At 39.2% G+C, this 12,771-nt stretch overlaps 1 protein-coding gene across 1 annotated transcript in view; it reads right to left on the reverse strand.

Annotated features, from left to right (window-relative positions):
* The window catches only part of LOC124798438 (aromatic-L-amino-acid decarboxylase-like), a 178,251-nt gene that overhangs the window by 34,015 nt on the left and 131,465 nt on the right, over positions 1 to 12,771 (reverse strand). Inside the window, exon 10 of the mRNA XM_047261855.1 lies at positions 4,171 to 4,261. Within this exon, the coding sequence (XP_047117811.1) occupies positions 4,171 to 4,261 (91 nt within the window). The remainder of the gene's footprint in view (positions 1 to 4,170; positions 4,262 to 12,771) is intronic.

A 12,771-nucleotide genomic window follows, 5' to 3' on the forward strand; every position in this document is an offset into this window, starting at 1 on the left:
TCATTCGTTAACACAATGTGTCAGTAAATCCAATCATGAAGAACGACTTTCAGGCTGAACAAAAACAACTCTGTACATACCCTAACATTAAAATCTCTACAAACAGTGAGTCTCTACATAACCTAATTAATATTGTCACTTGCAGTCTAATGAAACATAAAACATAGCCTCTTGTATGATTGTAAACTATTAGTACTATTACCTAATGTATTTTTAGAGCCAGTGTTGTGGTACACCATTCAAGAGTTACTCAGTTGCTTTTGAGGTGATTTTTATAAGAATTCCTGTGAAGTTCCTCCAAAATTTCATCATGTGTCAGGTGATAAAGGTAAAAAGAAACACAACTGTAGAGATCTACAAAATTCTGTGCTTTGTGCAATGCAAAAGAACTTTAGTGAAAAACCAACCATACAAAAAGGGGTGTGTGTAACATGTGACATACATCTGAACTTGGTTAAGCACATCAAAACTATCAAATCACTGCAGAAATTTGTCCTCACTCTACTGGAAGAATAATAAGTGTTAGCTAATATACAAAAAAATCTGTGAAGTATACTGAAAGTGTGTGTGCCAGAACAGTTGTGACTGATGTGCTCAAAGATATCCAAAAAAATTTCATCACACCCCAAAGTGCTTCACATATGGTAAATTCTAGTGCAGATGAAACATTAACTGTGTCATCAAATTCATTCACTGGCATAGTACAACAAGTAGCTGTATCAAGAGTTCAAAGTAAGCATCATATTGAACTTAACATAATGAATACACCTACTACAAGAACCATGGATCTATACCAGGCATCATTTGGAAACAAAAACAAGAGGAATTCAATACTGAAGAGGATTGAAGAGGTCATGAAATGTAATAAACGCTTCTGAAACAGCAGAAAAAAACAAGGTAATTTTGCTGGGTGACAGACACCTTTGAAGTATAACTGAAGAAATTAGCAGGACACCAATAATAATGTAAGTGCTTAGGTTCTATGAAACCTGGTGCTCACAGGGATTAAATGTTATGTACAGTAAGTGACATTTTCCATAAGACTATGAAAGACAAGTATATTGTGGCAGTTCAAATTATGTTTCACACAATGAAGGTTTGAGAGCTGTTAATTACTTAAGAACAGCTTTACACTAACTGAATAATATCAACATAATTGTTCTCAACAATCCCCACAGGTATGACCGAATTCAATCCTGGTGTGTTAATAAGGCAATAAAAACTACAAATAAGAATTATGCAGAAATCGGTAACAGTTTTCCAAATAATTAGGCCTACATGATTGGAGTACACAAATTTAACAGAGAACTTCACACCAGTCAAGGATTTTATCTTAATTGGTGTGGAAAGCCACTCAATAATCTTAACTTGTAAGATAATAAGAAATTTGGGAAACTATGTGCTTTAAACAGTCTACAGGTTTGAGCTAATGGTTCATCAAAACTCAAGAAAACACAATGAAAAGGTGTGAATACAAAGACTACCTTGGACAGATGGCTAGTGGAAAGAAAGAAACAGTGAAGTAATTTTTTAACCACTCCTTTTGTGCATGCGCACAGGTCACCTTGGACAAAAAGATTATGAGAAAATGTAATACAGCAGCCCCTCCAAAATTACCTGTCAACTGTGTTATGGCTTCTAACAATTAAAATCAGACCATATTTCACTGAAGCATCAGAGATCTGTAATTCAGCAAGCTGATAGTGAATGTACATGGTCAAGAAGATACAGATTATGGCCATATTCTATGTTTCAGTGAACAGCATGTTACTTGTGGTACAGTAAAACTAGTGATAAATAACTGTGACTCACAAACTTCATTTTGTAGAAAAACTAATGAAAGATATTGCTGTCTACCCCAAGTACAGCATCATATGGTGTGCAATTGATATACCAGGTTGTTGTTGTTTTTTTTTTTTTTTTTTTTTTTTTAAATAGTGCTATAGAACTGCATGTTAATAATTCTTGTTTATCTATTGTAACAGCATACAAGGGACCTTCAGAACATTTCATAGTCTGTTTTTGAAGCAAATAGATTCCCCACTAATGCATATTTTTAAACATGGGAGAGGTGTGTATGTACCTGGGGACTATGTAAAGAATCAGGCATTAGCCTAAATTTAATAAATGAAATGTGTGATGCCACTAGCTGTATCACATGATACAAGTTCAGATTAGTAATTTGCGGTATGTTTGGCTACATAATAAAAATACTACACTTAAAACTGGTAATATTTAATTAGAAGCTAAATACCAAAAATGACTTATTTGTAAATTTCACTTCCCACAGAGAAATGTAAGTGATCAGATAGCTGCTATTTAAGCTAAAACCTCCCTACCCTTCCTAAAGTGGTACTCTGCCACCCGACCAACCTAGACAATATACTGGTCCATCCCTATGCTACTCCCACTCCTGAAACCTTGCCACATTGGTCATATAACTGTGGACAATCCAGTTGCAAGACCTGCCCAGTTCACCCACCCAGTACATCCAACCCCAGTCTTGTCACAGGCTTATCCCACCCCACCAAAAGCAAAGTCATCTATGAAATCAGCTGTCATATTCCAGCTCTCCTGCAATACCTGCACAGCATTTTATATAGACATGTGCACCATCTGTCCATCAGAATGAATGGCCACTGGCAAACTGTGGCCAAGAGCAGAGTTGACCACCCAGTGGCAGAACATACTACCGAGCACAACATGTTTGAGTTCAGTGGCTGGTTCACAACCCTTGCCATCTGGGTCCTACCTCCCCTCCCCCTCTCCAGAACCACCTTTTTTGAACTACACACATGGGTGTCACCCTTCTGATACATCCTTTGCTTCTATAATCTTTCTGAACTTAGTATCTGCTAATCCACTGCATCCACACCCTCCATGCAACAATATTCTACTCCTATGCCCTTTGAACCTTCCCAGTCCACAGCTTCACATCATCATCATCCACTGCATGATCTTACTGGCTCTGGTGCCCACATGTCACATACCTATCCCATACATCTGCTGCCTCCCACTCTTGAATTCTTATCCCACATGCTGACTGCCTCCTTGTAAGCTGCCAGCTATCCCTCCTCAACCCCTCCTCCTGCTTCTCATCTCTTTCTCCCTCTGCACATACATACAATGACAGCCCCTCTCCGCAGTCCACCTGCTGAACTGAAATCCCTGCATTCTGTGTTTAGCTCCCCAATGTAGCTGCACAGGTGTTCGAGCATGTGTGTGAGACTGAGGAAGGTGGTGCAAAGTTTAGCACATTGGACTAGCAGTCAGAAGTGCGGTGCTTGAAACCTGCATTCGGCGATCTGATTTAGGTTTTCTGTTATTTCTCTAAACTTGTGTGTATGTGTGTGTGTGTGTGTGTGTGTGTGTGTGTGTGTGTGTGTCCTCTAGTTTGTTAAAGGATTTATCCAAAAGCACCAAGTTTTCTTCTTTGTCTTTTCTCTGTGCCTTTTGACGACTCATCACTTGTCCTATTTGGTGCGTGGTCTCTAGTAATCCAAAATTATTTACTTAATTATATTTTGTAAATAGTAGTTATTTCCATTCTTACCTTTGTTTGAAAGATAAAAAAACTGAATGTAAATTAATGCCTCATTCACATTCTTGTTTCTACAAGCACTTACAGATTTAGAAATATACATCAAAAATAAATAAATAAAAAAATATTCGCTAACCTTTAGGTCTTTGGACTGAACACTAATTTTTGTGTATTTAGCCATTCTCCTAGCTTTTATGATTCTACATTAATGTAATAATGACACAGGTGTATCTGGTTATGTTGTGAATGATTGTATGCCAGAAAAAATTGAGGTAATGAGAAATAAACTGTATCACAAACCTAATCAATATTTCATAAATTTTGAGCACTTTTTGCAGACTCGTATCTGTTCTTTTGATGATAATTGGTGTTTCCTTGATTGTGCAAATAAAAAGAGCATTTTACACAAAAAGTAATTACCTGAATATATATAGCTGTGTGTCTGATCAAATGCCCTATAGGTACACTTCTAACATAGGAACTGCTACTTTATTGTTAAACCATATATGCAATATCACCATTAAAAAGTATCTAGGGATAATTAAGCTGCTGCTGTGAATGTTATTAAGTTTACATAGTAATTAATATTCAGAAAGTTTTCATTGCTAATCATACAGTGTGATACTTACTCTATAATCAGGTTTTTTCCCCTGCATCTTGTGTTCAAGGTAAATGCGCTCTACACAGAAACTCTTGCTAAGTTCTGTTGCATCCTTCAACCTTGAAATAACAAAAGAAAAAAAGTCAGATGCTAGAAAGTGAAGGCAACATTGAAATGTGACTGCCATGTTCTCTTGTAGATGGAAAGCCAAATTTTCTGTGATATACCGAACTCTGATAGACTTAATAACAGAAATTTACTTGCACACTGTCTCATAGGATTTGTGAATGAAGGATAAATTTTTTAAACAGGGTGAATTATCAATTCATACAGACACATCGCCTGCAGAAAGTACAGATAATATTCAGACAAAAATTCCTCTTCCATTTTATCATTTGACCAATGTTTACCTCAACAATTAACATCAAAGTTTCTTTATTTTTATGAATGAACTTCGGACACCACCCTTGAATAAGCAGCCACTTGTGGCTGTCAGAAGAAGTATCTGAGCTGGTGATTTCCTGCTCCATGCTGACAGTATGCAACATATATGTTCAAGGAAAAGGATACCACAGGTTAAGTTTAGGCCAGGGTGGTTACTGGAGTGAGCAATATGCTGTAAGGTCAGCTCCCATCTGTGCAGCTCAGAAAAGCTGGTGGTGGTGGGAAAGATCCAGATGTGAAGCAGCCATTGAAATCTCGCATGTTATGCTCTGCTGCTTGTTGTTGCACTGAGTGATCCACCTTGTTTCTGGCAACAGTTTGGTGGTGGACATTCATTCTGGTCAACAGCTGGTTGGTTGTCATACCAACGTAAAATGCTGTGCAGTGGTTGCAACAGAGCCGGTGTATAACATGGCTGCTTTCACAGGTGACCCGGCATCTGATGGTGTAGGATAAACCTGTGATGGGACTCATGTAGGAGATGTTGGGTGGATGGATAGGGCAAGTCTCACATCTGGGTCTTCCACAAGGGTATGATTCCTGTGGTAGGGGATTGGAGGTGGGAATGGCATAGGGATGGACTAGGATGTTGTGGAGGTAGGGTGGGTGGCAGAACACCGTTTTGGGAGGGGATGGAAGTATCTTCAGTAGGATGACCCTTATTTCAGGGCATGATGAAGGATACTCAGATCCCTGATGAAGGACATGATTCAGTTGTTCCAGTCCCGAGTGGTATTTGGTGACAAGGGGGGCGCGTCTTTGTGATTGGTTCTTGGGATTAATGTGAGGATCAGGTGCATGTGGAGATATGACACAGGGGATCTGTTTGTGTATTCAGTCTATGGAGTATTGCCTGTCAGCAAAGGCCTATGTGAGACCTTCAGCATACCGATCGAGAGAATTCTCATCACTGCAGATGCGTCTGCCATGGGTGACCAGGCTGTATGGGAGGTGCAGGTACTATTGGTGATTGGTGGGTTTGATTTGGACTGAGATGTGGACAGAGCCACCAGAGAGGAAGGGGCAGTGCCTAGGAAGATGGCACAATGAGTGGATGAGGACCAGATGAAGTGGATGAGAGAGAAGGTGTTGAGATTCTGGAAGAATGAGGATAAGGTGTCCTGGCCTTGGGTCCAGATTATAAAGATGTCATCAATAAACCTGAACCACAACAGGGTTTAGGGATTTTGGGAAGCTAGGAATGTTACCTCTAGCTGGCCCATGAAGACATTGGCATTGGAGGATACCATTCAGATGCACATGGCTGTGATACGAATCTGTTTGTATACCTTCTCTTCAAAGGTGAAGTAGTTATGGGTTAGGATGTAGTTGGTTAGGTGTACGAGGAATGAAGTTGTGGGTCTGAAATCTGAAGGGTCATTGGGAGAGGTAGTGTTCAACTGTGGCAAGGCCATGGGCATGAGGTATGTTGGTGCACAAGGAGGTTGCATCTGCAGTGACAAGTAGGGACTCATGAGGTAAGGATGTGGGGATGCTGGAGAGCCAGTGCAGGAAATGGTTGGTATCTAATGTGGGAGGTGAGGTTTTGAACAATTGGTTGCAGATGTAGGTTAACAAGAGCTGAGATTCTTTTGGTGGGAACACTGTGACCATCCGCAATGGGGCACTCATTATTGTTAGGATTGTGGATTTTTGGGGAGCATGCAGAAGGTGGGTGTGCGAGCTGTTGGTGTGAGCAGGAAAATGGATTCAGGGAGAGGTTCAGCAAAGGGACTGGAGGTTGTGTTGGACTTCTGGGATGGGCTCACCTTGGCAGAACTTGTTGGTGGAGGTGCAGGACAACTGTCAGAGGCCCTCTGCCAGATTGTCACTCAAGTTCATCACAACAGTGGTGGAACCTTTGTCTGCTGGGAGGATGATCAGGTCAGAATCCATTTTTAGGTTGTGTAGGGCAGTCCTTTCTTTCGCTGAAAGGTTGTTGTTCTTAGGGAGGGACCTGGGGAAGGATTGTGAGGCCGGGTCGGAAGGTAGGAATTCCTGGAAGGTGACCAGGGGAAAGATTGATACTGCCTATAGGAAAATTAAAGAGGCCTTTGGAGAAAAGAAAAGCAACTTTATGAATGTCAAGAGCTCAGATGGAAAACTGGTACTAAACAAAGGAGCAAAAGTTCAAAGGTGGCAGAAGTATATATTGAGGGGCTGTATAAGGGAAATGAAGGCAATATTATAGAAAGTGAAGAGGATGCAGATGAGGATGAGGTTGGACAGAGCACTGGACAGAGCACTGAAAGACCTAAGCTGAAACAAGGTCCCTAGAATAGATGGCATTCCTACAGAACTACTAATATCTTTGTGAGAGCCAGTCATGACAAAACTATTGTGCCTGTTGTGCAAGATGTATGAGACAGACAGAATACTCTCACAATTAATGCAGGATGTAATAAATACAATTTCAGGTGTGAATATTACCAAACTATTAGTTTAATAAGTCATTGTTGCAAAATGCTGATACAGAAGAAAGGAAAAACTGGTAGAAATTGAACTCAGGGAAGATTAGTCTGCAGCCCAGAAAAATGTAGGAACACATGATGCAATACTGATCCTATGACTTCTCTTGGAAGATAGATTGAGAAAAGGCAAACCTACATTTACAGCATTTGCAGACTTAGAGAAAGATTTTCACAATGTCATCTGGAATACACCCTTTGAAATTCTGGAGGTAGAAGGGGTAAAACACAGAGAGGAAAATGTTATTTACAACTTATGCAACCAGTTGTCAATTATAAGAGTGGAGGAGCATTAAAGAGAAGCAGCGGTTGAGAAGGGAGTGAGACAGAGTTGTAGCCTATCACCAATGTTATTCAATCTGTACACTGATTATGCAGTCAAGGAAATCAAAGAAAAATTTGGAAAAGGAATTAAAGGTCAAAGAGAAGAAATAAAAACTTTGAGGTTTGCCAATGACATTGTAATACTTTCACAGACAGCAAAGGACCTGGAAGAGCAGCTGAACAGAATAAACAGTATCTTTAAAAGAGGATTAACATGACCATCAACAAAAGCAAAATAAGAGTAATGGGATGTAGTCAAATTAAATCACTTGATGCTGAGGGAATTATATTAGGAAATGAGACACTAAAAGTAGTAGATGAGTTTTACTATCTGGGCAGTAAAGTAACTGGTGAAAGCTAAAGTGAAAAGGATATAAAACATAGACTGGCAACAGCAAGAGAAGTGTTTGTGATGAAGAGAAATTTGTTAGTAAAGAATAAAGTTTGAGTGTTACGAAGTCTTTTTCTGAAGACATTTGTCTGGAGTGTAGTTTGTAAGGAAAAGAATCATGGACAAGAAGAGAATAGATGCTTTTGAAATTTGATACTACATAAGACTGCTGAAGATTGGATTGGTAGTTTGTCTAACTAATGAGGAGGTACTGAACAGAACTGAGCAGAAAAATACTTCGTGTCATATCTTTACTAAAAGAAGGAATCAGTTGATAGGACAGATTCTGAGACATGAAGCAATCTTCAATTTAGTATTGGAGAGAGAGAGAGTGAGAGAGTGGATGTGTGAAGGGGGGAGGGGTGGTGGTGATAAATACCATAGAAGGAGACCAAAAGATGAGTACAGTAAGCATGTTCAAATGTATGTTGGTTGCAGTAGTTATTTGAAGATGAAGAGGCTTGCACAGAATAGACTTTGTTCATTATTGGCTTATTTCTTGTACATAGATCTAGTGAATTTTCTCTTTCTTTATTTTTGCTTCCTATTTGATACGTTGATACCTTTTTTGCTGTGAGCAAACCTGTGCACTAAAAGCACCCATTACAATTAGATTTTCACATCTTTATGCTCTACCATGTTATTCACAAAATTGGCCTTTTCCTATTTTCAGCATTCTACTTGTATGATGTATTTTTGATTCACATTTTACATTTGCCCCAGTACAAGAAAAATTTTACTATTGTTTCATTTTTTCGACATCTGTGAAGATGGCTGTTTGTGATTGGAAACATGAAACACAATATGTGAATTAATGTACCAACAAAACAATTTGTAATTGTCTAAATTTTTATTTAGTTAAGTTTCATTCAACTCTCTGAATCTAATTCATGTCCAGACAAATACAATCTATAGTCTAATCTGAGATGTATATTCCTAGTTTTTGTTTCATTCAGCTCATAAATCAGAAGCTGTCTTCATTCCACGAAGTCAACCACCTCGTCCACTTAGTTTGTTACTTTCAGAGCTCATAATTCAGAAGCTGTCTTCATTCCATGAAGTCATCCACCTCTTCCACTTAGTTTGTTACTTTCAGAGTATTTAATAATAGCAGTCTGATTTTGAATTTGGTGAATGTTATAACATTAGGCTGTATGCGGTCATTCATGTTAAGCTATTGACTCTATTTTGACTGATCAATTTTCTATCTTCAGCTCTTTTCCTTAAACTGAAAAGAACATTTGTATTCATCACTAGCCAGTTGTCTCACATCTTTTGTCAGATCTCTGAAAGCCATCGCTTTTCAGATTGTGGGAATGAGAGACTGACCAATGAAGGACACTGTTTATTCACTGCAAACATAGTGGATTTTGGAGTAAGACCTTCATTCTTTGCTGATGTAGAGCTGTTGATTCTGACTGTGATTGAGAAAAATAAATGTTTTGAAATATATGTGTGTTTCATGTCTGACCTACATAATTTGTGACCCTAAAACCAAGCATGGTTTAATTCAAAATTACAACTTTCACATTACATTTATTGAAAATGGAAGGTGCAAACAGTTTTTTGTAAACCATTTGTGATGCAATCTGGTAGTTGCAACAAGAGATTGAAGCTTCAGAACATTTGACACTGAGGGATGACAGCAAGATGGACACAACAAGATTACAAGCTGCAACAATTGCAGTTGTGCCATGAGTGCATACCTGAACTGAATCTACAATTGCGAGTACCACTGTTCATACCCAAACAACTGGACATATGGTTTGTGATCTTATACTGAACCAGAGAGTGATGATGGTTAAGCAGGGATAGCTAGAGGACAAATGTAAGGATGTAGAAGCATATATCACTAGGGGTGGGATAGATACTGCCTACAGGAAAATTAAAGAGACTTTTGGAGAAAAGTGAACCACATGTATGAATAACAGGAGCTCAGATGGAAAACCAGTCCTAATCAAAGAAGGGAAAGTAGAAAGGTGGAAGGAGTATTTACAGGGTCTATGCAAGGGCAATGTAATTGAGGACAATATTATGGAATTGGAAGAGGACATAGATGAAGATGAAATTGGAGATATGATACTGCATGAAGAATATGACAGAGCACTGAAAGATCTAAGCCGAAACAAGGCCCTGGGAGTAGACAATATTCCATTTGAACTACTCATAGCCTTGGGAAAGCCAACCATGACAAAATTCTTCCATCTGATGAGGAAGATGTTGAGACAGGCAAAATACCATCAGACTTCAAGAAGAATATAATAACTCCAATCCAAAAAAAGCAGATGTTGACAGGTATGAAAATTATCTAACTATCTGTTTAATAAGTCATGGTTGCAAAATACTAACATGAATTCTTTACAGATGAATGGAAAAACTGGTAGAAGCTGACCTTGGGGAAGATCAGTTTGGATTCCATAGAAATGGTGGAATATGTGAGGCAATACTGACCCTACGACTTATCCTAGAAGATAGGTTAAGAAAAGGCGAACCTATGCTTATAGCATTTGTAGACTTAGAGAAAGCTTTTGACAATGTTTTCTGGAATACTTTCTTTGAAATTCTGAAGGTGGCAGGGGTAAAATACAAGGAGTAAAAGGCTAGTTATAATTTGTACAGAAACCAGATGGCAATTATAAGAATTGAGGGGCATGAAAGGGAAGCAATGGTTGGGAACAGAGTGAGACAGGGTTGTAGCCTGCCCTTGATGTTATTCAATGTGTGTATTGAGCAAGCAGTTGAGGAGACAGAAGAAAAATTTAGAGTAGGAATTAAAACCCATGGAGAAGAAATAAAAACTCTGAGGTTTGCCAATGACATTGTATACTGTCAGAGACAGCAAAGGACCTGGAAAAGCAGCTGAATGGAATGGACAGTGTCTTGAAAGGAAACCATAAGATGAACATCAACAAAAGAAAAATAAGAACAATGAAATGTAGTTGAATAAAATCAGGGGATGCTAAGGGAGTTATACTATGAAACAAGACACTTAAAGTACTGGTAGTAGATGAGTTTTGCTATTTGGGGTGCAAACATCTGATGATGGTTGGAGTAGAGAGGATACAAAATGTAGACTGGCAATGGCAAGAAAAGTGTTTCTGAAGAGGAAAAATTTGTTAACTCTGAGTATAGATTTAAGTGTCAGAAAAGTCTTTTCTGAAAGTATTTGTATGGAGTGTAGCCGTGTATGGAAGTGAAACATGGACAATAAATAATTTTGGTAAGAAGAGAATAGAAGCTTTTGAAATGTGGTGCCACAGCAGAATGCTGAAGATTAGATGGGTAGATCATGTAACTAATGAGGAGGTATTAAATAGAATTGGGTAGAAGAGAAATTTATGGGACAACTTAACTAACAGAAGCGATCAATTGGTAGGACACATTCTGAGGCATCAAGAAATTGGTAAGTTAGTATTGCAGAAAAGTGTGGAGGGTAAAAATCATAGAAGGAGCCCAAGAGATGAATACGCTAAGGGGATTCAAAGGATGTAGGTTGCAGTAGTTATTCAGAGATGAAGAGGCTTGCACAGGATTGAGTAACATGGAGAGCTGCATCAAACCAGTCTCTGGACTGAAGACTAAAACAACAACAATGAGGGACAACTGTTGGAGCAGCTACTGCAAGTATCTGATAGAGCATGTGCCACAATGGAGTCGACTATTGTGGCATCCGTTGCAGCGACAACTACAAGTGTGATAACAGAAAGTGACAAACATGCACTGGAGTTCTTGGAGGATCTAATGACAAATTGTGCTGCTAGATCTTATCAACAGTCACTGAACACTACTGATGAACTCTGAGAGATATAGACCGTGGCTGGAAAGATTGCCATGCAATTATGGGACTTTGATGAGAGGATGTGGTCATGGCATACATCGAACGTACAGCCATTAGACATCAGTCAAGGTCTAGCCAGTGCCAATAACTTCTACTGGTTTGACAGACAGTTTGGCCTGTGAGCTACAAAGTGCACAACACTTTGGAGGTGCCCAAATGACAAGGACAGTCCAAATTAGACACCACAGATTGCACCACTCACAAATGGTGCCACTGACATAAGAAGAGTCATATCACAGCTGCATGCAGATGGACACATGGTGAAGGTAAGGCCTATGGTGGCATGCTTACTGCTATTCCAACAAGTCACAGCATCATATTGGCTGCATGTGGTCAACAAGATTTCAGGCTTAGGGTTTTTAGGCTGAGATTTCAGCTCAGAGGTCAGCACCCTTTCCATTATAGGTTTCAGTTAAGATGATGATGCATGAGCCCTTACAGTTCCTAGCTGTGAACAACTCTAGCATCGGCATGTACTGGTGCAAAGAGCTGATGGTAGAAATTGGCTTTTCTACTCAATATTTGGCGTTTCACGGTGGCAGACATTATGCAACTGATATTAGGTGCTGATTTCCTATCACACTTTGAACTGACAGTAGACTTAACAAATACATGCATTATAAGCAGAACACAAAGTGAGAGACTATAGGGAATTCAGGGAGCTTTTATGTGGAAAACATAATAAGGGTAATCAATAATGTGAGTAAACAGTCCAAGACGTAAGGGTCGGTGCAGCCAAGCAGTGTTAAGCACAATACCATGGGTTATAGACACATTATTCCAGATCCACCAGTTTCATCATGTTTCCATGGAATAGACTACGATTATATTTGAAGGGACTTTCCATGCTTGTGTTATACAAAGGTCAGACAGTCCATGGGCATCCTGATTACATCTGATGTGCAAAAAGAATGGCAGACAGCACATCTGCCCTGATTACCCTAGACTGAACACACAAAGAGTCCCAGATAAGTACTCAATACCTAATATCCAAGAATTTACCTATGCTCTGTCCACTTCCTTAATTGAGTGATCAGTGAGCCTGACTGCCATTCACCAGAGCTGGGTTCGATTACCTATCAGGTGGAGATTTTCTCCACTTGAGGACTGGATGTTGTGTTGTCCTTATCATTGTTTCTTCATCAACATGCAAGTCATCCAATA

The sequence above is a fragment of the Schistocerca piceifrons genome, chromosome 5 (assembly GCF_021461385.2).
Source record: "Schistocerca piceifrons isolate TAMUIC-IGC-003096 chromosome 5, iqSchPice1.1, whole genome shotgun sequence".
NCBI classification, from domain to species: Eukaryota; Metazoa; Arthropoda; class Insecta; order Orthoptera; family Acrididae; genus Schistocerca; species Schistocerca piceifrons.